Raw genomic sequence first — 13,102 nt, 5'->3', positions numbered from 1 at the left:
TCTAACCTCCCTCTCTCCATCCATCTCTCTCTCTCTACCCCCCCTCTCTCCATCTCGATCCCCCCTCTCTCCCTCTCTCCACCCCCTTCTCTCTCCACCCCCTCTCTCTCTCCATCCATCTCTCTCTCTACCCCCCCCTCTCTCCATCCATCTCTCTCTACCCCCCCTCTCTCCATCTCGATCCCCCCTCTCTCCCTCTCTCCACCCCCTTCTCTCTCCATCCACCTCTCTCTCTCTCTCCATCCACCTCTCTCCACCCCCCTCTCTCTCCACCCCCTCTCTTTTCACCCACCTCTCTCTCTCCCCCACCCCCTCTCTCTCTCCCCCCCACCTCTCTCACCATCCATCTCTCTCTCCACCCCCTCTCTCTCTCTCCACCCACCCCCTCTCTCTCCACCCAACTCTTTCCATCCCTATCCCCCCTTCTCCTCATTCCCCCTCTCCATCCCCATTAATTCCTCTCTTTCTCCATCCCCCTCTCTCTCTCTCCATCCTCCTCTTTCCATCCATCCCTCTCTCCACCCCCCTCTCTCTCCATCTCCATTCCTCTCTTTCTCCATGTCCCTTTCTCCCCCCCCATCTCTCTCCATCCCCCCACTCTCTCTCCCCATCCCCCCTCTCTCTCTCCATCCCCCTCTCTCTCTCCATATCTCTCTCTCTCTCCATCCCCCCTCTCTCTCTCTCTCTCTCTCCACCCCCCCCTCTCTCTCTCTCTCTATTCCTCTCTCTCTCTCCATCCCCCCTCTCTCTCCCCATCCCCCCTCTCTCTCTCCATCCCCCTCTCTCTCTCCATATCTCTCTCTCTCTCCATCCCCCCTCTCTCTCTCTCTCTCTCTCTCCACCCCCCCCTCTCTCTCTCTCTCTATTCCTCTCTCTCTCTCCATCCCCCCTCTCTCTCTCCATCCCCCCTCTCTCTCTCCATCCCCCTCTCTCTCTCTCTATCTCTCTCTCCATCCCCCTCTCTCTCTATCCATCCCCCTCTCTCTCTCTCTCCATCCCCCTCTCTCTCTCCTCCCAGTAATGTGATGAGCGCTCTCCATTCATTTCCAGCTCATTTAATCTCTTCAGAAAGTTCCGTCATCTCCTCCCCACTTTTCCCACTTTTATCCCCCCCTCCCCCCTCCCCGGACTCTCCTCCAATCGCGGAGCCGGCCACTCGCCGTCTTTTCTCTCTGTGAAATAAAACTCTCCTTTCATCTCGGAGGGCGATGGGCCGGTGGCTGCAGAATTAGGGGGTCGCTGCACCCCGTATGACGGCGGAGTCTTCTCTGATCAGACGCGATAAAAGACGGAGGAGAACGAGACGCTCGGCTCACCACATCCATCCATCGAAGATTCTCCCGTCCCACCGATCCGCCACGGTAAGAGGTTTTCATCTCTCTATGGGGCAATTCCTTCCCGATTCTCATACAATACGCAGCCAATCGGCGACGGATGGGATCGCCTTTTCCATCGATATCGGCGACAGATCGGATCGCCTTTTCCATCCATACCGGCGACAGATTGGATCGCCTTTTCCATCGATATCGGCGACAGATCGCCTTTTCCATCCATATCGGTGACAGATCGGAGCGCCTTTTCCATCGATATCGGCGACAGATCGGATCGCTTTATCCATCGATATCGGCGACAGATCGGATCGCCTTTTCCATCCATACCGGCGACAGATTGGATCGCCTTTTCCATCGATATCGGCGACAGATCGCCTTTTCCATCCATATCGGTGACAGATCGGATCGCCTTTTCCATCCATATCGGCGACGGATCGGATCGCTTTTTCCATCGATATCGGCGACAGATCGGATCGCCTTTTCCATCCATATCGGCGACAGATCGGATCGCCCTTTCCATCGATATCGGTGACAGATCGGATCGCCTTTTCCATCGATATCGGCGACAGATCGGATCGCCTTTTCCATCGATATCGGCGACAGATCGGATCGCCTTTTCCATCGATATCGGCGACGGATCGGATCGCTTTTTCCATCGATATCGGCGACAGATCGGATCGCCTTTTCCATCGATATCAGCGACAGATCGGATCGCCTTTTCCATCCATATCGGTGACAGATCGGATCGCTTTTTCCCCATCGATATCGGCGACAGATCAGATCGCTTTTTCCATCGATATCAGTGACAGATTGGATCGCTTTTTCCATCGATATCGGCGACAGATCAGAACGCTTTTTCCATCGATATCGGCGACGGATCGGATCGCTTTTTCCATCGATATCGGTGACAGATCTGATCTGTCGCCGATATCGATGGAAAAGTCGATCCGATCTGTCACCGATATCGATGGAAAAAGCGATCCGATGCCGATATCGATGGAAAAAGCGTTCTGATCTGTCGCCGATATCGATGGAAAAAGCGATCTGATCTGTCGCCGATATCGATGGGAAAAAGCGTTCTGATCTGTCGCTGATATCGATGGAAAAAGCGATCTGATCTGTCGCCGATATCGATGGAAAAGTCTGGTTTTTCCATCGATATCGGCGACGGAGCAGAACGCTTTTTCCATCGATATCGGCGACGGAGCAGAACGCTTTTTCCATCGATATCGGCGACGGATCGGATCGCCTTTTCCATCGATATCGGCGACAGATCGGATCGCTTTTTCCATCGATATCGGCGACAGATCGGATCGCCTTTTCCATCGATATCAGCGACAGATCGCCTGGTGGTCGGTGGATTTGGGCGGTTTGTTCATTGCAAGAATTCAATGGATGACTGAACCTTTCACCAACTCTCGTCATACTCTGACTGTCCAGCTTCTATCTGCGCTTTGCACACAGGACAATCTTTCCTCACTCGGCACAAACACCGATCAGAACGATCGTTCCCGACACTGAAATCCACCTGGGGGGGGGGGGGGGTTGTAATCGATGTTATTTTCTGAAATACTTTACGCCAATCCACTCTGCTTATCAAATATCTTCTGTGATGGCGAATATCGCGGTGAAAGGCGGGGGGGGGGGGGCGGGGTCTACGAAGTTTGCGCACTTTTTCAGATCGAATAGTTTTAAAAAAAAGTGTGGAAACTTATTGAAGCCAAAAGGTCAATGATTGTCCCATTGGGTGACTATAGGAGGTGAGAGATCACACAGAACTCGACATGCTGGCGTTTATTGGCAGACTTCTGGGTACAGGAGGGGTGGTGTGGGGAAACCACAGGTAAGCAGTCCACGTGGGGGGCAGTGGGGACATCACAGGTAAACAGTCCACGGGGGAGCGATGGGGACATCACAGGTAAACAGTCCATGTGTGGGGGCAGTGGGGACATCACAGGTAAACAGTCCACGGGGGAGCGATGGGGACATCACAGGTAAACAGTCCACGGGGGAGCCATGGTGACATCACAGGTAAACAGTTCACGGGGGAGCGATGGGGACATCACAGGTAAACAGTCCACGGGGGAGCGATGGGGACATCACAGGTAAACAGTCCATGTGTGGGGGCAGCACAGGTAAACGGTCCACGGGGGAGCAATGGGGACATCACAGGTAAACAGTCCACGGGGGAGCGATGGGGACATCACAGGTAAACAGTCCACGGGGGAGCGATGGGGACATCACAGGTAAACAGTCCACAGGGGAGCGATGGGGACATCACAGGTAAACAGTCCACGGGGGAGCGATGGGGACATCACAGGTAAACAGTCCACGGGGGAGCGATGGGGACATCACAGGTAAACAGTCCACGGGGGAGCGATGGGGACATCACAGGTAAACAGTCCACGGGGGAGCCATGGTGACATCACAGGTAAACAGTTCACGGGGGAGCGATGGGGACATCACAGGTAAACAGTCCACGGGGGAGCGATGGGGACATCACAGGTAAACAGTCCATGTGTGGGGGCAGCACAGGTAAACGGTCCACGGGGGAGCAATGGGGACATCACAGGTAAACAGTCCACGGGGGAGCGATGGGGACATCACAGGTAAACAGTCCACGGGGGAGCGATGGGGACACCACAGGTAAACAGTCCACGGGGGAGCGATGGGGACATCACAGGTAAACAGTCCACGGGGGAGCGATGGGGACATCACAGGTAAACAGTCCACGGGGGAGCGATGGGGACATCACAGGTAAACAGTCCACGGGGGAGCAGTGGGGACATTACAGGTAAACAGTCCATGGGGGAGCAATGGGGACACCACAGGTAAGCAGTCCATGTGGGGGGCAGTGGGGACATTACAGGTAAGCTGTCCACGTGGGGGGGCAGTGGGGACATCACAGGTAAGCAGGTCATGAGGGAGCAGTGGGGACATCACAGGTAAGCAGTCCATGTGGGGGGCAGTGGGGACATCACAGGTAAGCAGGTCATGAGGGAGCAGTGGGGACATTACAGGTAAGCTGTCCACGTGGGGGGGCAGTGGGGACATTACAGGTAAGCAGTCCACATGGGAGCAGTGGGGACATCACAGGTAAGCAGTCCATGTGGGGGGGCAGTAGGGACATCACAGGTAAGCCGTCCACGTGGGGGGCAGTGGGGACACCACAGGTAAGCAGTCCATGTGGGGGGCAGTGGGGACACCACAGGTAAGCAGTCCATGTGTGGGGGGCAGTAGGGACATCACAGGTAAGCTGTCCATGTGTGGGGGGCAGTGGGGACATCACAGGTAAGCAGTCCACGTGGGGGGCAGTGGGGACATCACAGGTAAGCAGTCCACGTGGGGGGCAGTAGGGACATTACAGGTAAGCAGTCCACATGGGAGCAGTGAGGACATCACAGGCAAGCAGTCCATGTGGGGGGGCAGTGGGGACATCACAGGTAAGCAGTCCACCTGGGGGGGCAGTGGGGACATCACAGGTAAGCAGTCCACCTGGGGGGGCAGTGGGTGAACAGTTGAACGGAACGATAAGATACAAGGGTAGGTGATCCTCCGGGAAATAGACCGACACAGATTGGGGAAACTGTCCACAGAGCCACACTCAGGCATAGGAAGGGGAGTCAGATCCTCAGAGGGGTAATATGGCACGGCACAGGTTAAGTGTCCAGGCAGATAGTAGGGTACAGATGAGGCAGGGGGTTCAGGGACTCACATGTTGGACTTTGGTGGCCCGTGGCCATTGGTGGAGTGGTCTGGGGGACTGGTCATGATGGATTCATGGAGGCAGTATCTCTGGAGCCAGTGCTGGATCCAGGGGGGAGAGAGGAGTAGGGGGTGCCAGCAGGGCAATCCTTGGAACCCTCCAGACACACACCAGTCTTGGGGCCCCCACATGTTCCGGCAGCAAGTGACTCCTGCCTACAACGTGGGGAAAGAGGGGAGTTCTAGCATCTGAAAGCAGCACAGACAATATGGAACTACATGTCCCAGCCGACCCAGGGTCCAGAAAGTAGCACACATCCATACTGAACTATCCGACTCCTCCGTGTCCATCCCGGGAGTAACTTATATTGTACTTTGATCTCAGCAAAGACCTAAGCACCAAATGGCCAATGCTGGAGTGTGGGGGGGGGGGCTTCATCCAGCCACGGGACACTACTGTCTGCGCTCCCTGCGGAGATCCACCTAATCTCCCGTCCCCTACAGGGCACAGGAACTCACAGATCCACCTCATCTCCCACCCCCTACAGGGCACAGGAACCCACAGATCCACCTAATCTCCCGTCCCCTACAGGGCACAGGAACCCACAGATCCACCTCATCTCCCACCCCCTACAGGGCACAGGAACCCACAGATCCACCTCATCTCCCCCTCCCTGCAGGGCACAGGAACCCACAGATCCACCTCATCTCCCACCCCCTACAGGGCACAGGAACCCACAGATCCACCTCATCTCCCGCCCCCTACAGGGCACAGGAACCCACAGATCCACCTCATCTCCCCCTCCCTGCAGGGCACAGGAACCCACAGATCCACCTCATCTCCCCCTCCCTGCAGGGCACAGGAACCCACAGATCCACCTCATCTCCCACCCCCTACAGGGCACAGGAACCCACAGATCCACCTCATCTCCCGCCCCCTACAGGGCACAGGAACCCACAGATCCACCTCATCTCCCCCTCCCTGCAGGGCACAGGAACCCACAGATCCACCTCATCTCCCCCTCCCTGCAGGGCACAGGAACTCACAGATCCACCTCATTTCCCGCCCCCTACAGGGCACAGGAACCCACAGATCCACCTCATTTCCCGTCCCCTACAGGGCACAGGAACCCACAGATCCACCTCATCTCACGCCCCCTGCAGGGCACAGGAACCCACAGATCCACCTCATCTCACGCCCCCTGCAGGGCACAGGAACCCACAGATCCACCTCATCTCCCACCCCCTACAGGGCACAGGAACCCACAGATCCACCTCATCTCCCGCCCCCTACAGGGCACAGGAACCCACAGATCCACCTCATCTCCCCCTCCCTGCAGGGCACAGGAACCCACAGATCCACCTCATCTCCCCCTCCCTGCAGGGCACAGGAACTCACAGATCCACCTCATCTCCCACCCCCTACAGGGCACAGGAACCCACAGATCCACCTCATCTCCCGTCCCTACAGGGCACAGGAACCCACAGATCCACCTCATCTCCCCCCCCTGCAGGGCACAGGAACCCACAGATCCACCTCATCTCCCACCCCCTACAGGGCACAGGAACTCACAGATCCACCTCATCTCCCGCCCCCTACAGGGCACAGGAACCCACAGATCCACCTCATCTCCCGCCCCCTACAGGGCACAGGAACCCACAGATCCACCTCATCTCCCCCTCCCTGCAGGGCACAGGAACCCACAGATCCACCTCATCTCCCCCTCCCTGCAGGGCACAGGAACCCACAGATCCACCTCATCTCCCACCCCCTACAGGGCACAGGAACTCACAGATCCACCTCATCTCCCGCCCCCTACAGGGCACAGGAACTCACAGATCCACCTCATCTCCCACCCCCTACAGGGCACAGGAACTCACAGATCCACCTCATCTCCCACCCCCTACAGGGCACAGGGACCCACAGATCCACCTCATCTCCCACCCCCTACAGGGCACAGGAACCCACAGATCCACCTCATCTCCCGTCCCCTGCAGGGCACAGGAACCCACAGATCCACCTCATCTCCCGTCCCCTGCAGGGCACAGGAACCCACAGATCCACCTCATCTCCCATCCCCTACAGGGCACAGGAACTCACAGATCCACCTCATCTCCTGTCCCCTACAGGGCACAGGAACTCACAGATCCACCTCATCTCCCGCCCCCTACAGGGCACAGGAACCCACAGATCCACCTCATCTCCCGCCCCCTACAGGGCACAGGAACTCACAGATCCACCTCATCTCCCACCCCCTACAGGGCACAGGAACTCACAGATCCACCTCATCTCCTGTCCCCTACAGGGCACAGGAACTCACAGATCCACCTCATCTCCCGCCCCCTACAGGGCACAGGAACCCACAGATCCACCTCATCTCCCGCCCCCTACAGGGCACAGGAACCCACAGATCCACCTCATTTCCCGCCTGCACAGGAACTCACAGATCCACCTCATCTCCCGCCCCCTACAGGGCACAGGAACCCACAGATCCACCTAATCTCCCACCCCCTACAGGGCACAGGAACCCACAGATCCACCTCATCTCCCCCTCCCTACAGGGCACAGGAACTCACAGATCCACCTCATCTCCCACCCCTTACAGGGCACAGGAACCCACAGATCCACCTCATCTCCCACCCCCTACAGGGCACAGGAACTCACAGATCCACCTCATCTCCTGTCCCCTGCAGGGCACAGGAACCCACAGATCCACCTCATCTCCCACCCCCTACAGGGCACAGGAACCCACAGATCCACCTCATCTCCCGTCCCTACAGGGCACAGGAACCCACAGATCCACCTCATCTCCCCCTCCCTGCAGGGCACAGGAACCCACAGATCCACCTCATCTCCCACCCCCTACAGGGCACAGGAACCCACAGATCCACCACATCTCCCGTCCCTACAGGGCACAGGAACCCACAGATCCACCTCATCTCCCCCTCCCTGCAGGGCACAGGAACTCACAGATCCACCTCATCTCCCACCCCCTACAGGGCAAAGGAACCCACAGATCCACCTCATCTCCCCCCCCTGCAGGGCACAGGAACCCACAGATCCACCTCATCTCCCACCCCCTACAGGGCACAGGAACTCACAGATCCACCTCATCTCCCGCCCCCTACAGGGCACAGGAACCCACAGATCCACCTCATCTCCCGCCCCCTACAGGGCACAGGAACCCACAGATCCACCTCATCTCCCCCTCCCTGCAGGGCACAGGAACCCACAGATCCACCTCATCTCCCCCTCCCTGCAGGGCACAGGAACCCACAGATCCACCTCATCTCCCACCCCCTACAGGGCACAGGAACTCACAGATCCACCTCATCTCCCGCCCCCTACAGGGCACAGGAACTCACAGATCCACCTCATCTCCCACCCCCTACAGGGCACAGGAACTCACAGATCCACCTCATCTCCCTCCCCCTACAGGGCACAGGGACCCACAGATCCACCTCATCTCCCTCCCCCTACAGGGCACAGGGACCCACAGATCCACCTCATCTCCCACCCCCTACAGGGCACAGGAACCCACAGATCCACCTCATCTCCCGTCCCCTGCAGGGCACAGGAACCCACAGATCCACCTCATCTCCCGCCCCCTACAGGGCACAGGAACTCACAGATCCACCTCATCTCCCACCCCCTACAGGGCACAGGAACTCACAGATCCACCTCATCTCCTGTCCCCTACAGGGCACAGGAACTCACAGATCCACCTCATCTCCCGCCCCCTACAGGGCACAGGAACCCACAGATCCACCTCATCTCCCGCCCCCTACAGGGCACAGGAACCCACAGATCCACCTCATCTCCCGCCCCCTACAGGGCACAGGAACCCACAGATCCACCTCATTTCCCGCCTGCACAGGAACTCACAGATCCACCTCATCTCCCGCCCCCTACAGGGCACAGGAACCCACAGATCCACCTAATCTCCCACCCCCTACAGGGCACAGGAACCCACAGATCCACCTCATCTCCCCCTCCCTACAGGGCACAGGAACTCACAGATCCACCTCATCTCCCACCCCTTACAGGGCACAGGAACCCACAGATCCACCTCATCTCCCACCCCCTACAGGGCACAGGAACTCACAGATCCACCTCATCTCCTGTCCCCTGCAGGGCACAGGAACCCACAGATCCACCTCATCTCCCACCCCCTACAGGGCACAGGAACTCACAGATCCACCTCATCTCCCACCCCCTACAGGGCACAGGAACCCACAGATTCACCCCATCTTCCGCCCCCTACAGGGCACAGGAATTCACAGATCCACCTCATCTCCCACCCCCTACAGGGCACAGGAACCCACAGATCCACCTCATCTCCCGCCCCCTACAGGGCACAGGAACCCACAGATCCACCTCATCTCCCACCCCCTACAGGGCACAGGAACTCACAGATCCACCTCATCTCCCCCTCCCTGCAGGGCACAGGAACCCACAGATCCACCTCATCTCCCACACCCTACAGGGCACGGGAACCCACAGATCCACCTAATCTCCCCCTCCCTACAGGACAAGGAACCCACAGATCCACCTCATCTCCCATCCCCTGCAGGGCACAGGAACCCACAGATCCACCTCATCTCCCACCCCCTACAGGGCACAGGAACCCACAGATCCACCTCATCTCCCGCCCCCTACAGGGCACAGGAACCCACAGATCCACCTCATCTCCCGTCCCCTGCAGGGCACAGGAACCCACAGATCCACCTCATCTCCCACCCCCTACAGGGCACAGGAACCCACAGATCCACCTCATCTCCCACACCCTACAGGGCACGGGAACCCACAGATCCACCTCATCTCCCACCCCCTACAGGGCACAGGAACCCACAGATCCACCTCATCTCCCGTCCCCTGCAGGGCACAGGAACCCACAGATCCACCTCATCTCCCGCCCCCTACAGGGCACAGGAACCCACAGATCCACCTCATCTCCCGTCCCCTACAGGGCACAGGAACCCACAGATCCACCTCATCTCCCACCCCCTACAGGGCACAGGAACCCACAGATCCACCTCATCTCCCACCCCCTACAGGGCACAGGAACCCACAGATCCACCTCATCTCCCACCCCTTCCAGGGCACAGGAACCCACAGATCCACCTCATCTCCCGCCCCCTACAGGGCACAGGGACCCACAGATCCACCTCATCTCCCGTCCCCTACAGGGCACAGGAACTCACAGATCCACCTCATCTCCCGCCCCCTACAGGGCACAGGAACCCACAGATCCACCTCATCTCCCGCCCCCTGCTGGCCACAGGAACTCACAGATCCACCTCATCTCCCACCCTACAGGGCACAGGAACTCACAGATCCACCTCATCTCCCACCCCCTATAGGGCACAGGAACCCACAGATCCACCTCATCTCCCCCTCCCTACAGGGCACAGGAACTCACAGATCCACCTCATCTCCCACCCCCTATAGGGCACAGGAACTCACAGATCCACCTCATCTCCCACCCCCTACAGGGCACAGGAACCCACAGATCCACCTCATCTCCCACCCCCTATAGGGCACAGGAACCCACAGATCCACCTCATCTCCCGCCCCCTACAGGGCACAGGAACTCACAGATCCACCTCATCTCCCGTCCCCTACAGGGCACAGGAATCCACAGATCCACCTCATCTCCCACCCCCTACAGGGCACAGGAACCCACAGATCCACCTCATCTCCCACCCCCTACAGGGCACAGGAACCCACAGATCCACCTCATCTCCCACCCCCTACAGGGCACAGGAACTCACAGATCCACCTCATCTCCCGCCCCCTACAGGGCACAGGGACCCACAGATCCACCTCATCTCCCGCCCCCTACAGGGCACAGGAACTCACAGATCCACCTCATCTCCCACCCCCTACAGGGCACAGGAACCCACAGATCCACCTCATCTCCCGTCCCCTGCAGGGCACAGGAACCCACAGATCCACCTCATCTCCCACCCCCTACAGGGCACAGGAACCCACAGATCCACCTCATCTCCCCCTCCTTACAGGGCACAGGAACCCACAGATCCACCTCATCACCCACCCCTTACAGGGCACAGGAACCCACAGATCCACCTCATCTCCCGTCCCCTGCAGGGCACAGGAACCCACAGATCCACCTCATCACCCACCCCTTACAGGGCACAGGAACCCACAGATCCACCTCATCTCCCACCCCCTACAGGGCACAGGAACTCACAGATCCACCTCATCTCCCACCCCCTACAGGGCACAGGAACTCACAGATCCACCTCATCTCCCGTCCCCTGCAGGGCACAGGAACTCACAGATCCACCTCATCTCCCGTCCCCTGCAGGGCACAGGAACCCACAGATCCACCTCATCTCCCCCTCCCTGCAGGGCACAGGAACCCACAGATCCACCTCATCTCCCGCCCCCTACAGGGCACAGGAACCCACAGATCCACCTCATCTCCCGCCCCCTACAGGGCACAGGAACCCACAGATCCACCTCATCTCCCGCCCCCTACAGGGCACAGGAACCCACAGATCCACCTCATCTCCCGCCCCCTACAGGGCACAGGAACTCACAGATCCACCTCATCTCCCGCCCCCTACAGGGCACAGGAACCCACAGATCCACCTCATCTCCCGTCCCCTGCAGGGCACAGGAACCCACAGATCCACCTCATCTCCCACCCCCTACAGGGCACAGGAACCCACAGATCCACCTTATCTCCCACCCCTTACAGGGCACAGGAACCCACAGATCCACCTCATCTCCCGTCCCCTGCAGGGCACAGGAACCCACAGATCCACCTAATCTCCCACCCCTTACAGGGCACAGGAACCCACAGATCCACCTCATCTCCCGTCCCCTGCAGGGCACAGGAACCCACAGATCCACCTCATCTCCCACCCCCTACAGGGCACAGGAACCCACAGATCCACCTAATCTCCCACCCCTTACAGGGCACAGGAACCCACAGATCCACCTCATCTCCCGTCCCCTGCAGGGCACAGGAACCCACAGATCCACCTAATCTCCCGCCCCCTACAGGGCACAGGAACCCACAGATCCACCTCATCTCCCATCCCCTACAGGGCACAGGAACTCACAGATCCACCTCATCTCCTACCCCCTGCACGGCACAGGAACCCACAGATCCACCTCATCTCCCACCCCCTGCAGGGCACAGGAACCCACAGATCCACCTAATCTCCCGCCCCCTACAGGGCACAGGAACCCACAGATCCACCTCATCTCCCGCCCCCTACAGGGCACAGGAACCCACAGATCCACCTCATCTCCCATCCCCTACAGGGCACAGGAACTCACAGATCCACCTCATCTCCCACCCCCTACAGGGCACAGGAACCCACAGATCCACCTCATCTCCCACCCCCTACAGGGCACAGGAACCCACAGATCCACCTCATCTCCCACCCCTGCAGGGCACAGGAACTCACAGATCCACCTCATCTCCTGTCCCCTACAGGGCACAGGAACCCACAGATCCACCTCATCTCCCACCCCCTACAGGGCACAGGAACCCACAGATCCACCTCATCTCCCACCCCCTACAGGGCACAGGAACCCACAGATCCACCTCATCTCCCGCCCCCTACAGGGCACAGGAACCCACAGATCCACCTCATCTCCCACCCCCTACAGGGCACAGGAACCCACAGATCCACCTCATCTCCCCCTCCCTACAGGGCACAGGAACCCACAGATCCACCTCATCTCCCGTCCCCTACAGGGCACAGGAACCCACAGATCCACCTAATCTCCCGTCCCCTGCAGGGCACAGGAACCCCCATTTCACCTCATCTCCCACCCCCTACAGGGCACAGGAACCCACAGATCCACCTCATCTCCCGCCCTGCACAGGAACCCACAGATCCACCTCATCTCCCACCCCCTGCAGGGCACAGGAACTCACAGATCCACCTCATCTCCCGTCCCCTGCAGGGCACAGGAACCCACAGATCCACCTCATCTCCCACCCCCTACAGGACACAGGAACCCACAGATCCACCTCATCTCCCCCCCCTGCAGGGCACAGGAACCCACAGATCCACCTCAT

The 13,102-nt window shown here is 58.9% G+C and overlaps 1 protein-coding gene across 2 annotated transcripts in view; it reads left to right on the top strand.

The window, feature by feature from the left end:
- Window positions 1-1,158: 1,158 nt before the first annotated feature.
- Window positions 1,159-13,102, top strand: part of KCNJ10 (potassium inwardly rectifying channel subfamily J member 10) — a 36,705-nt gene continuing 24,761 nt past the window's right edge. For both annotated transcript variants that reach the window (XR_005745026.1, XM_040334539.1), the window contains exon 1: window positions 1,159-1,361. Coding sequence is in view for 1 of the 2 variants with exons in the window: in XM_040334539.1 (XP_040190473.1) it covers window positions 1,251-1,361 (111 nt within the window). In the remaining variant the exon portion in view is untranslated. The remainder of the gene's footprint in view (window positions 1,362-13,102) is intronic.

The sequence above is a fragment of the Rana temporaria genome (assembly GCF_905171775.1).
Source record: "Rana temporaria chromosome 13 unlocalized genomic scaffold, aRanTem1.1 scaffold_545_arrow_ctg1, whole genome shotgun sequence".
NCBI classification, from domain to species: domain Eukaryota; kingdom Metazoa; phylum Chordata; class Amphibia; order Anura; family Ranidae; genus Rana; species Rana temporaria.
Note: the sequence above shows the minus strand (reverse complement) of the source record. Positions and strands in the feature narration are given on the sequence as shown.